At 37.5% G+C, this 16,273-nt stretch overlaps 1 protein-coding gene across 1 annotated transcript in view; it reads right to left on the bottom strand.

Annotated features, from left to right (window-relative positions):
• Positions 1–15,896, bottom strand: part of LOC102869437 (stromelysin-2-like) — a 25,047-nt gene extending 9,151 nt beyond the window's left edge. Inside the window, exons 1-7 of the mRNA XM_006887304.1 lie at positions 15,795–15,896; positions 15,131–15,375; positions 14,895–15,043; positions 14,640–14,759; positions 8,989–9,153; positions 8,662–8,806; positions 7,202–7,335 (exon numbers count right to left, since the gene is read on the bottom strand). Coding sequence (XP_006887366.1) covers positions 7,202–7,335; positions 8,662–8,806; positions 8,989–9,153; positions 14,640–14,759; positions 14,895–15,043; positions 15,131–15,375; positions 15,795–15,896 — 1,060 coding nt within the window. The remainder of the gene's footprint in view (positions 1–7,201; positions 7,336–8,661; positions 8,807–8,988; positions 9,154–14,639; positions 14,760–14,894; positions 15,044–15,130; positions 15,376–15,794) is intronic.
• Positions 15,897–16,273: the final 377 nt, after the last annotated feature.

Raw genomic sequence — 16,273 nt, 5'->3', positions numbered from 1 at the left:
AACAGGAACTAGGCAAAGATGCCCGTTATCACCTCTCTTATTAAATATTGTATTGGAAGTCTTAGGGAATAAGTCGTAGGAAGTCTTAGCAATAAGACAAGAGAAGGACATGAGAGGTATCCAAATTGACAAAGAGGAGGCAAAAGGCAAAATTATCTCTCTAAGCAGATGATATGATAGTATAATTAGAAAATCCTAAAGACCGAGCAAGAAAACTATTGGACATAGTTGACCAATTCAACAAAGTAGCAGGATACAAGATCAACATACAAAAATCAGTTGGATTTCTCTACAGTGACAATGACGATACAGAGCCAGAGCTAAGAAAAACAATACCTTTCACAATAGCTAATCGCAAGATCAAATATTTGGGAGTAAATTTAACCAGAAGCCCAAAGGATCTATTCAAAGAAAATTACAAAGCATTACAACAAGAAACAAAAAGAGACCTGGCGAGACCTTTTTTTTTTTTTTTTTTTTTTTGTGAAAATGGCAATACTACCAAAGGCAATTTACAAATTCAATGCAATCCCAATACAAATAACAAGCCCATTCTTCAATGAGATGGAAAAGGCAATTTCAAGTTTTTTGGAATGGAAAGAAGCCACAAATAAGCAAAGGACTCCTTAAAAATAGAAAAAAGGTAGGAGGCATCTCACTCCCTGATTTAAAATCCTACTACACTATCATGGTATTTAAGATAGCATGGTACTGATACAATGACAGACATATAGATTAATGGAATAGAACTGAGAACCCAGAAATCAGACCATTTACTTATGATCAACTGATTTTTGAAAAGGAGATGAAATCAGTTAAGTGGGGAAATGGCAGTCTTTTTAACAAATGGTGTTGGCAAAACTGGAAAACTATCTGCAGAAGACTTAAGGAAGATCAACACCTCACTCCATATACAAATATCAACTCAAGGGGGATCATGGACCTAGACTAAATCCAAGGACTATAAACTTAATTAAAGAAAAGCTTGGAAGGACTCTAGTAGTCCTAATCCACAATATAAACAGTCTTGCACGTATCCTGAAAAATCTACAACCAGGAAAAGAGAAAATAAATGATTGGGACCTTCTAACAATCAAATCATTATGCACATCCAAAAACTTCTCCACCAGGGTAAAAAACAAAGCCACAGACTGGGAAAAACTATTTGGTAATAGCATGTTAGATAATGGATTTATATCTAGAATTTATAAAATACTTGAGCACCACAATAAGATAAAGGTAAATAATCCAATCAAAAAATGGGCAAAGGAAATGAACAGACACTTCACCAAGGATGACATTCAGATGGCCAACAAGCACAATAAGAAATGTTCAAAATCCCTAACTCTAAGAGAGATGCAAATCAAGACAACTATGAGATATCATCTCACCCCAGTATACAGAATAGAAAAATTTACCAGAACAGCAAGCAACAAACACTGGCGAGGTTGTGGAGGAACTGGAGCCCTTATTCACTGTTGGTGGAAGTGTAAAATGGTGCAACCACTGTGGAAAGTAGTGTGGCGCTCTCTCAAAAAGTTAAAAATAGAGATATCATTTGACCCAACAATTCCACTACTGGGAATATTCCCTAAAAAGACCATAACCAACATCCAAGCAAATATATGTACACCCATGTTTATTGAAGCTTTGCTCACAAAAGCAAGGAGTTAGGAACAAACTAAGCACCCATAACAAATGAATGGGTAGAGAAGCTGTGGTATATTTACACAATGGAATACTATGCTGCATTCAAAAACAAGGAACTCATGCAATATTATTCAAAATGGGTGACCCTCAAGGACATTATGCTGAGTGAAATATCTCAGTCACAAAAGGATAAACACTGAATAGTGCCACTGCTCTAGAATGAGACCGATATCAGGCTTTGGGTAAGATTGAGAAAAATTGAAGGAATTATATATACTGCACTGAAACAGATGAGGGAGAGAACAGCTTAAAAGCTATATATTATAGGGCATTATGATTATCATAAGAGTCTGGAATGAAGGTTGCAGAGTGGAGTATACTTGGGGTGGAGGTGGTGGGGCGCAGGGGGATTGTATATCAATGAAGGAATTTTTCTTTTACTTATCAAAGAGAAGAGAGAACTGGGGGTTGGGAGGGGAGGGGAGAAAAGTGCAACAATGAATGAATGGAAATCCAAAATCTCTGTAAATGTTCATTGAAAATAATTATAAAAAGAGACTTGTAAATAGTTCTATTAAATTTTAAACTTTTACTGAAATTACGATTATTGTTGTTACATGCCATTGAGAGTCTTGGACTCATAGTGACAATTTACATAATAGCTCTGAACCTTTCTCTATTCTGAGCCGATGTCACTGTGTCCGATAGACCTACCCTCATTACGCTGGTAATTGTGTCAATCCATCTCATCAGGGTCTTCCTCTTCTGCGCTGTCCCTTGACCCATCCAAGTCTGATTTTCTTCTTCAAAGATAGGCCCCTTCTGGCTACAAAGTCTCAAAATTCTTGTCTTCAAGGAGAAGCTTGGTTTCATCCTTTCCATAACAGACCTATTAGTTCTCTTGACATCCATGGTATGTTCAATATTCTTCTCCAGCAACACAACTCAAAGGCATCAATTCTTCTTCTGTCATCCTTGGTCTTTGTTCAGGTCTCTGATGCATAGCAAGTAATAGTGAAGTCCATGGTCTGAATCAGGTATACCTTAATCTCTAGATGGACATTTTTCTTCTTCAGCATTCTGGAGAGGCCTCTGACCTCTTTCATTAGATTTCCCTAATAAGATTTGTCTTCTGATTTCCTGACTGTAATTTCCAACAATTGTAATTTATCAATTTATCTGTACTTGTTCTAATATTGAACAAGTTTGACTGCAACATTTTTAAAGTTTTGGGCTCCTAACTGAAAGATTTGTGGTTCAAAACTATTAGTACTTTCTTAAGAGCATGATTTGTCAATCTGCTTCCACGAAGATGGTTGTTTTCATTTTTGTTGTTTACTATAGAGTTGGAACTGACCCATAACTGACCCTCCAGTGGGTTTTCAGAGGCAGTCAAGTGCATGGGAGGAAATTGTCCATCCTTCTCCCTCAGAGCAACTGGTGGCTTTGAACCACCTGCCTTTGAGATTGCAGTGCAGCTTCTTGCCACTAGGCCTCTCTTGGAGATAGAGTAGTTCCATTCAGAGAACAGAAATTGGAGAATAAAAAGGGAAGAACTCACTCTGCATTTCTCAAGCTGAGAAAACTGAAAAACAAACTTAAAGCTCATGTTGCAATATTGAAAGATGCTATAGGCAATATATTGAATGATTCAGAAAGCATCAAAAGAAGATGAAGGGAATACACAGAGACACTGTACCAAAAATAACTGATTGATAATGAAAAATTCCAGAAAGAACCACATAAATAGAAGCCAATGGTAATGAAAGAGGCGGTTGAAGCTGCATTGAAGGCATTGGCAAAAAATAATGCCCCAGTAATTGGTGGGATACAAACCTGGATATGTCTATGCCAGGAAATTTGGAGGACAGCTCTCTGGACAATGAATTGGAAGAGGTCCATATTTGTTCTCATTCCCAAGAAATGTAACCAAACAAACTTTGGAAGTTGTTCAATAAAACTACTATCACATGCAAGCAAAATCCTCCTGAAGATCATTAAAAGGTGGCTAGAATAGTACATACATTGGGAACTTCCAGAATTTCAAGCAGGATTTAGAAGAGGCAGTGGCACCAGAGATATCCTTGCTGAAGTCAGATGGACTCTGGCTGAAAGTAAAGAATATCAGAAAAACCGTCTATTTGGGTTTTATTGACAAGGCAAAGGCCTTTGACCATGTGGATCATAACAAGTTGTGCCTGACATTGTGAAGAATGGGAATCCCAGAGCACTTAATGATGCTCATGAGAAATCTATACCTAGACCAGGAGGCTGTTGCTCCAACAGAGCAGGAGAACACTATAGGGTTCAAAATTAAGACAGAAGTGGGGCAGGGAGTGTGCCATACCTTTTCAATCTGTAGGCTGAATAAATTATTTTAGAAGCTAGAAACTATGCAGAGGAATGTGGCTTCAGAATTGGAGGGAAACTCATCAATAATCTGCATTATGCAGATGACACAACTTTGCTTGCTGAAATTAGGGAGGACTTGAAGCACTTGTTGCAGAAGATGAAGAAATACTGCCTTCAATACGGATTGCTTCTCAATGTTAAGAAATCAAAGATTCTTACCACCTGACTGATAGACAATGCCATGATGGATGGAGAAGAGAGTGAAACTGTCAACAACTTCATCTTACTTGCATGCACAATTAACAAATACACTTTGTACCAGCAGTCAAGAAAAATCTGCAGTTAGGTACCTCTCCAAATTTTTGAGGAGCAATGATGTCAGTTTGAGGACTAAGGTATGTCTGATTCAGGCCATGGTCTTTATGATAGCTTCCTATGCATCTGAGAGCAAGACAATGAATAGGGATGACAGTAGAAGAATTGGTGCTTTCAGGGTGTAGGGTTGGAGAAGAGCACCGACTATGCCACGGACTGCCAAAAGAATTTATATATCTATTTCAACTAACAGATGCTGCCCTAGATGTGCTCACCAAGTTGTGCCAAGAAATCTGGAGGACAATCAATTGGCCAACTGACTGGAAGAGATATATATTTGTTCCCATTCCAAAGAAAGGTGATCCGACAGAGTGTGGAAATTATCAAACAATATAATTAATATCACATGCAAGTAATATCTGCTGATGATTATCCTAAAATGACTGGAAGAGCACATCAACAGAGAACTTCCAGAAGTGCAGGCTGGATTTAGAAGGGGTCATGATACTAGGGATATTGTAGCTAATATTAGATGCATGTTGGCTGAAAGCTGAAAATAACAGAGGAGTGTCTATCTGTGTTTCACTAATTATGCAAAGGCATTTGACTGTGTGTACCACAACAAACTGTGGCTAACTCTGAGGAAAATAGGAATCCTAGAACACTTGATCATGCTAATGTGGCAGTAGTCAGAACAGAGCAAGGAACACTAAGTGGTTCAAAATTGTAAAGGTGTACACCAGGATTTTGTCCTATCCATACTTTTTCAATCTATATGCAGAACAAGTTATCTGGGAAGCTGGACTTTTACGAGGAGAAATGTGGCATCTTCGTTATGCAGATGACACAAATTTGCTTGCTGAAAATGAGGAGGACCTGAAGTACTTGCTGCAGAAGGTCAAGGACTGTAGCATTCAATATGGATTGAAGCTCAATATCAAGAAAACAAAGATTCTCACTGCTGTTAGCATCATGATAGATGGTGAAGATTGAGATTGTTTACAGCTTTAGCTTGCTTGGCTCCACAACCAACTTTCTTGGCACCAGCAGCCAGGACATGTTGCACTGTTAAAGTCTGCTGTCGTGGCCTAGTGGCAAGAAGCTGCACTTCAATCCCAGAGGTACATGGTTTGAATCCACCAGATGCTGTGCTGGAGAAGGGGGGGCAATCTTCTCCTGTATCAATCAGATCTGATTTGATGGTACACACATAGTAAATAATAAAGTCTGCTGTCACAGACCTCTCCAAATCCTGAAGAGCAACACTGTCAGTCTGGAGACTAAGGTACACCTGATACAGGTCATGGTCTTTGCATTTACTTGTTATATGGCAGAGAACTGGACAAAGACTAGGGATGATAGAAGGAGAATTGATGCAGTTGGGCTATGATGTTGGAGAAGAGTATTGAATGACATGGACTGCTAAGAAAATGAACAGTTTCATCCTGGAGAATGTTAAACCAGGCTGTTCCTTGGAGGCAAAGATTCTGAGGCTTCATCTGACATACTTTGGACATGTTGCAAGGAGGGACTGGTCCTTTGAGAGAGACATCATGCTTGGGAGGGTGGAGAGACAGTGCAGGAGAGGAATAAGCTCAATAAGATGGATTTATTGAGTGAGTGGTATAATAAGGGTGAGAGAGAAAGAGAAGAAGTCTCATCACCTTTGTCTCCAAAACAGCACTCCAACTGTAACTTCTCCAAGATTATATATAATTTATTATAAATTATATAGAAAATGTATTATAAATTATATATCATATATTCTTAAAATATATTATAAATTATATATATGTTCTTAAAATATATTATATATTCTTAATAATATTCTAAATTATATAATATTACAAATTATATATAATATCTTGGAGAAGGTGCAGTTGGAGTGCTTTTTGAAGGGATGACACTACACCAGGCATGTTTCTAGGAGGAGCTCTTCCTTAGAGAGAGACTGATGCTTGGAAGGATGAAAGATGAGCAAAGGAGAGGATGACCTTCAACCAATTGGATTGATGACTTCTGCAATGTGCTCTTGTGTCAGGAAGTGTGAGGATCGCAAGGATAGATAGGTCAAGGTTCAGATATGTTGTTTATAGGATCGCTATGAGTCATACTTGACTCAACAACACCTAACAACAAGTTCTGCTCTATCCTATAGGATTACGATAAGGATGAAGCAACTCCATGACAGTAAGGTTTTGGTTGCTGTGATAATATTAACTATCTAGCAAGAAACTTCAAAGGCACTAAGTTTGAACCCACCAGTTCATCCACAAAGAAGGATACATAGTCTCCTCACTTGCAATTAAGAGCATTTGAAAACCCACTAGAGGGTCATCTATGGGTCAGTTTTGGTTTAGAAGCACACAACAATAAAAGCTTTATAATGCTTACCTTCAAATAAAAATATTTTGATCCTTCAAAAATAAACTGGGTTACTGTGTAGCACAACTCTTTACCTAGTGGGCCCCAAGAGCTCTGATAAGTAACAAAGTGTGTGTTTGCCTTTTATCCTTATCCAGTCCCTTTGTTATTCCAGAAAAAAAGAATAGAACCATTTGCTAAGTTCCAAGTAAAACTCTTTTAGAATTTTCTTTGAAATAGCCTTGTAACTATAGATAAATGATATATTTTTTTGAATTGAGGCTTTTCTACTGATGAATATACATTTTCCTTTGTTATTTAAGTTCCTTGGAATATATTTAAATAAAGCAAATAATGTTCTATGTAGACAAGTAATTTAAGTAGTAGCAGTAGATCATTTGTTAATAAGATTTATGAAAAAATCATGAAACATTCAACACTACAGAAAAAAATTCATGTCCTGATGAAATTTTTGCAACAATATTTCTTTTAAAAACTTAAATTCTTATATAATATTCACCTTTAAATATAAAGACAGTATCCATGGTCTCGGCTTCATATGCAGCATCCAACTTTGATGGAAGAGTGGGCCAAAATAAGGAAGTAGAATATAATATAGGTATATGATGCATGTAAGTTTTTCGCCAAAAATATCTGTAATACATTAAAATTAATTGAAGATGTCATTCTCCGTTAGATATATGTAAGGATGGGGAGCAGAGCCTATTCTTTTCCTTATCACTTTCTATCCACTGCCTTGGATTCTAGGACTCTGGGATATATGGTAGGACTTTTTTTACAGAAGAGCAATTGTGTTACTCTGGAGACTAACTAACGTGTACCTGATACAGGCCATGGTCTTTGCAATCACTTGCTATGCATCAGAGAGCTGGGCAATGACTAGGGAGAATAGAAAGAGGATTGCTGCCTTTGAGATATGGTGTTAGAGAAGAGTATTGAATATACCATGGACTCCTAAGAAAATGAACAGGTTTATCCTAGAGAGGGTTAAACCAGGCTGCTCCTTGGAGGCAAGGATTCTGAAGCTTCGTATGACATACTTTAGACATGTTGCAAGGAGGGACCAGTCCTTGGAGAAGGGTGGAGGGAAAACGCAGGAGAGGAAGACACTCTCTGAGGTGGATTGATTCAATGACTGGGGTAATCGGTGTAGGTGTGTCAGAGACAGTGAGATTCACAAAGGATAGAGCAGGGTTTAGGGCTGTTGTGCATAGGGTTGCTATGAGTCACAGGCGACTGGACGGCACATCACAACAACAAAAACAAATATTTAACTTTGTTTAGATCCTAAAACCTGTATCAATATATATATGATGTAGTCATTCATACATTGCAAAAAAGAAAAATAAAAACCCCTTATTTATGTTTGTATGTGAATTAAACATCAATGGAAAAGTACAAAGGAAATTGTAGCTGTAGTTGCTCATTTACTATATGGGGAAATTATACCAGAGATGCAAAGAGATTTGTCTTTTAGCTATTTTTGGCTTCTGTTCTTATGTTTTGTCCTAAGCAAATATAAAAAATTTAAAAATTTACATAGTTGCATTTAGTAGCCAAAGTGGAGACCAACTTACTCATATGAGCGCTTAATGCTTTTTTTAAAGAAATTCATCATTATTCAAGTCATCTATTCCGTGTGCTAGGTCTATTCCAGTTTGGAGAACATGTAAGTGAACCAAGTAGATAAAATATCCCATCTTTATGGACTTACCCTCCCCCCACCCCCAAGCATTTTAGCTAAAAAAAGAAGTTCATTGTTGTTGAGTCAGAACCGACTCATAGCTAAGTGTCCAATTGGGTTTCCAAAGATGTCAATTGCAACAGAAGAAATTGGCTATCTTTCACCCTGGGAGCCGCTGGTGAATTCAAACTGCCAAAGAGCCATGGCTTTTGGATTAACATTACACCTCTCCACAGAATAAATAAGGGAAAATAATCCCAATTTTCCAGTCTCACCTGTCTTTAAAGAAAAGAGTTTCCCCTCTGATCGTAGTGATAGCATCAAATGACAATTCAGGGTCGCACCTCACTAGTGGCTCAGATTGTGTAGAAATGAATTCCTTGGGCACTGCGATTTTATCAGAGGAGGAAGATGGAGGTCCTAAAGAGAAGAGATTTAAGAATATAAATTTTGGAAAAAATTGGATTCTGTGTTAATTGCTATGCTTATAAAGCATTTGAAATTTCAGGTAGTGTTTCAAGTTTCCACAATTAATGCTTAAGATCACCATTGTTATGTGTTCTGGTAGCATTACACACCTTATCTTTTGCAATATCACTCACCATAGATAGATTGAATGCCATTCACGTCATCTTGAGAAAGGTGCACCTGGTATTGTTCTGTGGGATCCTTGTAGAACATGTACATCAAAGCTTCAGGGTCATTCGAATGAAAGAGACCCAGGGAATGGCCAATTTCATGAGCAGCCACCAAAAGAAAATTGATCCCTATGTGAAGAATAATAAACATTCAGCTATTCAACTCTTCAATGCAGGTACATAATGCATGCCAGCTTAAAAGGCCACCTCTGGAATTACAGTGACTTCTTACTTGTGAAGTGACTCACTGATTGGCATACATCTTTCATAGAAATATGTTTTCAGGCTGGACTTGAAAAAAATGTCTAAGACATATTTTCACCATATCCCTCCCAACTCCTCTCCTTGATCCTGAAAGTCAGGTAACTCTTCCTGTATTGACAGTGATAAACATAGTTTCCAAAAGATACTTATTTGGAGAGACTAAGTCTCATTGGAAGCAGGAGTGGCATCCACTTCCTAAACAACGTGCCTCTGGAAACTCTATGAACTTTGAGAAATGACGATAATTACAGAAAGCCTTCAGGTGTTTTGTTCATAGGGTTACTATGAGTCGTACTTGACTCGATGGCAGTCAACAAGAAGAAGATGAATAGAATGTCAATAAATATAACTCTTCTTTATCTCTAATAAGTTGAAAATTTTTCAAGTTTATTAATATGTTGTTTCTACGTGCCGTCGAGTCACCTGCTACTCATAGTGACCCTATGCTCTATCCTGTGCTAATCTTATTGTCTCTGACATATCTACCGTCATCACTCCAGTCACTGAATCAATTAATCTCATCGAGGATCTTCCTCTCCTGCATTGTCCCTGTACACTCCCAAGCATGACATCCCTTTACAAGGACTGGTCCTGTCTTGCAGCATGTCTAAAGTACATCAGATGAAGCTTCAGAATCCTTTCCTCCAAGGAACAGCCTGGCTTCACCCTCTCCAGGACGAACCTTTTTGTACTCCTAGCAGTCCATCGTATATTCGGTACTCATATTCAGTACCATAGGCTCAAAGGCATCAATCCTGGTCATTGTCCAGCTTTCTGATGTATAACAAGTAATTGGAAAAAACTATGGCCTCAATCAGGTGCACATTAGTCTGCAGACTGACATAATTTTTTTCAGTGCTTTGGAGAGGTCTCTAACAGCAGACCTTCCCAGCAAAACACATCTTTTAATTTTCTGGCTGCTGGTAACAAAAGTGCCAAGCAAACTAAAGCTGTTAACATTGTCAGTCTCTTCACGAGCATGATGCTTCCAATTGGCCCAGTGGTAAGAATCTTTGTTTTTTTGTTGTTGTTGAGCTTCAGTTCACGTTGAAGGGTGCAGTCCTTGACCTTCTGCAGCAAGTTCTTCTCAGGTCCTCTTCAGTTTCAGCAAGCAGGGTTGTGTCATCTGCATAATGTAGATTGTTACTATGTACTCATGACAATTTCAGTTCCTATTCTCTGCACATTCCATTATAACAATTTGCTTTGTCTTCTCAGGCTGCCTTTGAAATTATCTATTCAGCTCTTTAATTCAGAATGATTTCCTTTTGTTCTGGTTTCTCAATGCCCTAGTGCAATTTTCAAAGTCTCTTCTGACATCCATTTTCAGTTTTTTCTTTCTCCTCTGTCTTTGTAACAATCTTTTGCTCTCTTCTGGATGATATTCTTGATAATATCTCACAACTCATCTGATCTTCAATCATTGGTGTGAAATGCTTCTAACCTATTGTTAAGATTTATAAGTATTATAACAAAATGTGCAGAGAGCTCGAAATGGAGAATAAAAAGGTAGAACTCACTCTACATTTCTCATGCTGAGAGAGCAGGGAAACAAATTTACTCTTTGAGTCACAATATTGAGCATCAAAAGAAAATGGAGGCAAAACACAAACAAGAAGTGACTAACAATAAAACATTTCAAGAAGTACCATATGAATAGGAGCCAATGGTAATGAAGAAGGAAGTGGAAGCTGCATTGAAGGCATTGTTAAAAAATAAGGTCCTGGCAATAAGAGAGATGCAAATAAAAATCACAATGAGGTACCGTCTCACTCCAGTAACAGTAGCAAAGTTTAACAGGGCAGCAAGAATAGATGTTGGAGAGAATGTGGCAAGAAAGGAACTCATACATTGGTGAGATTGTAAAATGGTAGAACCATTCTGGAAGGCAGTTTGACTTTTCCTCAAAAAGCTGAATATAGAAATTCCATATGGCCCAGCTATTCCACTACTTGGAATATATCCTGAGAATATGAGAACTGATGCACAAACTGAGATTTGTACACCACTGTCCATCGCAGCATTATTCACCACTGCAAGAACATGGAAGCAGGCCAAATGTCCAACCACAAATGAATAGATTGAGAAATTATGGTACATTCACACAATGGGATACTGTGCAGCACGCAGGAGCAATAACTTTGTCAATTATTACCTAACTTGGGAGGGACTGGATATCATTATGCTGAGTGAACTAACTCAGTCCATTAAGAATAAATATTGTATAAAACCATTATTTTAGCATGAGTATAAGGATTCAGGAGGGGTGGGAAAGGCTGGAAGCAGAGGGATATGGAGGTGCAGGGGGAAGGGAGAATTAATCCTTGGGTTGTACAATTTGATGGGTTGGGGGAAAAAATTGAAATAATTTGTTCAAATTTGTATTTGAATTTTGTAAATAAACTAGTAGTAAAATAAAAAAATAAAGCCCTGGGAATAGATAGGATATGAATTGACTTGTTTCAATTAACAGATGCAGACTTGAATTCACTCACCAGTCTATGCCAGGAAATTTGGAAGAAAGTGGTCTGGATAACAATTGGAAGAGGTCCATATTTGATCCCATTCCCCCCAAAAAGCGATCCAACAGAACATATAAACTATTGAGCAATACCATTAATATCATATGCAGGCAAATTCCTGCTGAAGATCATTCAAAGATGGCTAGAATAGTACATAGATAGGGAATTGCCAGAAGTTCAAGCAGGATTTTTAATAGGCAGTGGCACCAGAAATATCATTGATGACATAAGATGGATTCTGGCTGAAAGTAAAGAGTACCAGAAGAATGTTTATATATGTTTTGTTGACTATGCAAAGGCCTTTGTGTGGATCACAGTAAGTTCTGGCTAACATTGAGAAGAATGAGATTCCCAGAGCACTTAACTGTGCTCATGTGAAATTTATATTTAGATCAGGAGACTGTTTTTTGAACAGAGCAAAGAGCAGTACATGGTTTAAATTTAGAAAGGGAGTGTGTCAGGGATTTAGTCTCTCTCCATATTCAACCTACATCCTGAGCAAAGTATCTGAGAAGCCGGACTCTGTGAAGAGGAATGTGGCATCAGGTTTGGAGTTAGAATCATCCTGCATTATGCAGATGACACAAAGTTGCTTGCTGAAAGTGAGGAAGGTTTGAAGCACTTGTTGCAGAAGATCAAGAAATGCAGCCTTGAATATGGATTGCATCTCAATGTGAAGAAAAGAAAGATTCTTACCACTGAATTAAAAGGAAACATCATGATGTCGCTGTTGTTGTTAGGCTCCATCAATATATGGAGAAAATTTGCAACTGTCAATAACTTTATTTAACTTGGATCCATAATCAATACCCTTGGCAGGCAGGAAATCAGGAGATGTATTGTACTGGGAGTATCTACAGTTAGGGACCTCTCCAAATTATTACAGAGCGATGATGTCACTTTGAGAACAAAGATTCATCTGATTCAGGCCATTGTCTTTCTGTAACTTGCTATGCACCAGGAAGCTGAACAATGAATAAGTATGACAGAAGAAAATTCATGCCTTTGAGCTGTGATGTTGAAGAAGATAAGTGAAGATCCTATTGACTGTTAACATAACAAACAAATATGTCTTGGAGAAGGTGCAGCCAAAGTGCTCTTCGGAGGCAAAGGTGATAAAGTTTCACCTCACATACTATGGGTATGTTACTAGGAGGGAAAATTCCTTGGATAGGGACATAATACTCAGAAGAGTAGGGAGTTTGCAAAGAAACGACTCTCAAAGAGATGGATTGACAGTGACTGTTGCAATGGACCCTAGTGGTCAGGAAGGGTGAGCAATGCAGATAATAGGAAAGGATTAAAATCTGTTGTTCGTGGGGTCACTATCAGTTATACTCGACTCGACGGCACCTAACCACAACAACAACTCATGATGAGTTCAACTGACATTACTCATACAATATTTGAGTTATTCCTCAAACTGTTTTTTTAAAGACAATATTCTTCCCTGCTTTTCATAAAGGGTACCACAGCATTCTAGTTCCTATTCAGCAAATTCTACCCAAATTGTGTAGTGACAATGGTTACAATCTCAACAATGTACAAACATTCTCATTCTCATTATTTCCAATATGGTTGTTTAATTTCCATAAACCCAGCTTTTCTGTATCATTACAGCCTCCTGTATTTTAAATTAATTGTTGACCATTTCATTCATACATTAGTATTGTGCACCATATAATTGGTATTGACCTGTAGCTGACCTTTTGATGGGTTTTCAGGGACAGTTAATGGCACAGGAAGAGGTTGCCCATCCTTCCCCCTCAGAGAAACTGGTGGTTAAATCACGTGCCTTTAATATTGCAACACAGCTTCTTGCCACCAGAGTTTTCCTTAGTCATATAGGTAATTATTTTAGGACAATTGGTGGCCTAAAGCTATGATTGAGCTATACTGCAATCTCAAAGGCACATAGTTCCAACGCACCAGCTGCTCTGCAGAAGTATGGACAATCTCTTCCCTTGTGATTTTCTGTCTCTGAAAGTCTGCTGGAGGGTCAGGTACGGGTCAGTTCTGACTCAATGGTGCATCACAACGATAACCTGTTGTCTATCAGATGATCTCGGGAGTTGATTTTAGTTCAAGATTTGAAGAATATCTCAAGACAATAATTTCAGGCAGTCCCACACTGAACAAGCCAGTAAGTCTACTTATCTGTTTTTAGGGATTTAAAGTTCTGTTCCACACCCTCCTCTCATTCTCTCATGCTCCGTCAATTGTGGTCCTATCTACAGCAGTCAGCAGTGGTAATCAGCACCAACTAGCTCATCTCAGAATATATAAGGCTATGGCTTGTGTACACTGTTTGTTTTGTAGACTGGATTCTGCTTTGAGTCTTTGATTGCCTTTTTTTTTTATCCCCTCTTATGCTCCAGATGCATAGAGACCAACAGTTCGGCAGTGACTCATCGGCCAGTAAGAATTCAGACTATTGTTCAAACTCTTAGCTACAAAACTGCTATTTCCAATAGACTTAACCCAAATTGTTCGATCTGATCTTCATCAAACTGAAATAATTATTGGTAGGCAAAATCTCTCTGTAGTAGGTATAATTTGATGTACACGTCAAATAGACACATGACTCATAACTGTTTTTGGAAACATAAAGATCGCTGGATTCAACTTTTCTTTATATTTTAAAGAGTCTTAATAAAATTAGTAATAGAATTTATTTAAACAAGTATTGGAATAAAGGGTTCTTCAGGTTTGCACTCAAATCATAAGTATCAATTACTTAAGACATTTCCTTTCCTACTCATTTTTAAATTCTTTCTAGAAAGAGCTGAGGATTATTTCTGAAATTAACCTGAGAGATTTATGACTCACCTGAATAATCCTCTGTCCATGGTTCATCATCATAAAAATGAATGTCTCCATTTATTCCTGGTCCAGGTGGAAAGGCCACAGCAATTGAAGACCCACCAAAATACGCAATTTCTATATGATCTAACAGGCGTTTTTTTTTTTATATTGGAAAGACAAGTAATTAGAATTTCTTTTTGCTATTTTATATTAGAATAACATCTGATAAATGTGTACTTATATTTTTTAAATTATTTCAATTTTTGTTACTTTTTTTACCTCTCCTGATAAAATACATCATTATGTCAGCCTCTCCATCATAAAGCCTGGTGAACGTGAGAGGAGTCACCTCTTCCCAGAGTTTCAAAGCTTTCTCAATGGCGGAATCAGTAGCTTCTATTGAGAGTTGCGGTATATAGTTCACAATTCTGTAAAAAAAAAAGAGAGAACATGTTCTTTTGTGACAGTAACTTTAATGATTTCACCTTATGTAAGGACATCTGTGGAGCCATTACCTGTAAGTAATGTTACTTTTCTTCCACTTGGGTGAGCCAGGAAATCTAGAGTAGTGACCAGCAATGGTGTCTGCACATATGGGTCTAAACCTCCCTTTTAGGACATCAAAGTCCTGCTTCTTCATCACCTTCAACCCAGGAGATTTTTGCATTTCCTGAATTTTTTTAACCACAGCATTGCTGTCATTTCTTCTCACAGATTGTTTTGTATCATTTCCAAGATTATAATAATTTTCAAGGTATTTCTAATAGAATAAAAAACATAGATTTCAAGTAATTATATAGCTGTCTAAATTTGCTCCAAGTTCATATTATGCTTTAATTATTCTATCATTGAAATAAAAGTAAATAGCACACTATATCCGATATTTCATTAAGACTTCTATTTTCATTATTTTATCTTGTTGGTGGTGTCATTGTTGCTAGGTGATTTTATAATCATCTTGAGAAATTTTATCTTCTTCCTCAATTTCTTTATCCTTCTCTGCTAAGATAAAAAACTTCTGACTTCTAGGACTTTACTATTTATTATCTGATCTTAAGTCACCCCAACACAATAAGTTCTAAACTCAAAACACTCTACTTTGTGTTGGAAAGTCAAATGAGCACATTTACTTCTGCGCTTGGGCTGGTCATAGTTGTCATAGTTTCTATCATTAATTACCTGGACAAAGTCGGCATTTGGTTCTTCCTTCACTGTCTTGTCCAGTGGGTAAGCCAAGCAAGCTGGTAGACATAATAGCACACAGATCATAAGATTCTTCATACTCATTGTCTTTGCTAAAAGAAGCCACCTTCTCTCTTTATTGCCCTTTTCTCTCTACTTTCTAGTGACAGGACTTATATAGAATGACAATGCCTAAGATCATGATGTGTATTTGGTGACTCATGTTTATGTACATCTGAGTGCAGTTCCTTTTACGTATTTGAATGACATAAAGAACATTCACCAAAATTCAATGTGAAAATGACACAAACTTCATCAGCAATTTCCCTTGACTTTCTCAATTTGCACAAGAGAATCTCTAGAAAATGACTTTCATATTTATGAAGAGGATGAGATAATGCATATTTGTGTGTTTACTGAGAGAAAGTTGACAAGTCCAGTAAAGGTAAAAAGATCAGGTCTTCAGAGATAGACCA

The sequence above is a fragment of the Elephantulus edwardii genome, unplaced genomic scaffold, assembly GCF_000299155.1.
Source record: "Elephantulus edwardii isolate Elephantulus edwardi_28Jun2011 unplaced genomic scaffold, EleEdw1.0 scaffold00056, whole genome shotgun sequence".
In the NCBI taxonomy this organism is placed as follows: Eukaryota; Metazoa; Chordata; class Mammalia; order Macroscelidea; family Macroscelididae; genus Elephantulus; species Elephantulus edwardii.
Note: the sequence above shows the minus strand (reverse complement) of the source record. Positions and strands in the feature narration are given on the sequence as shown.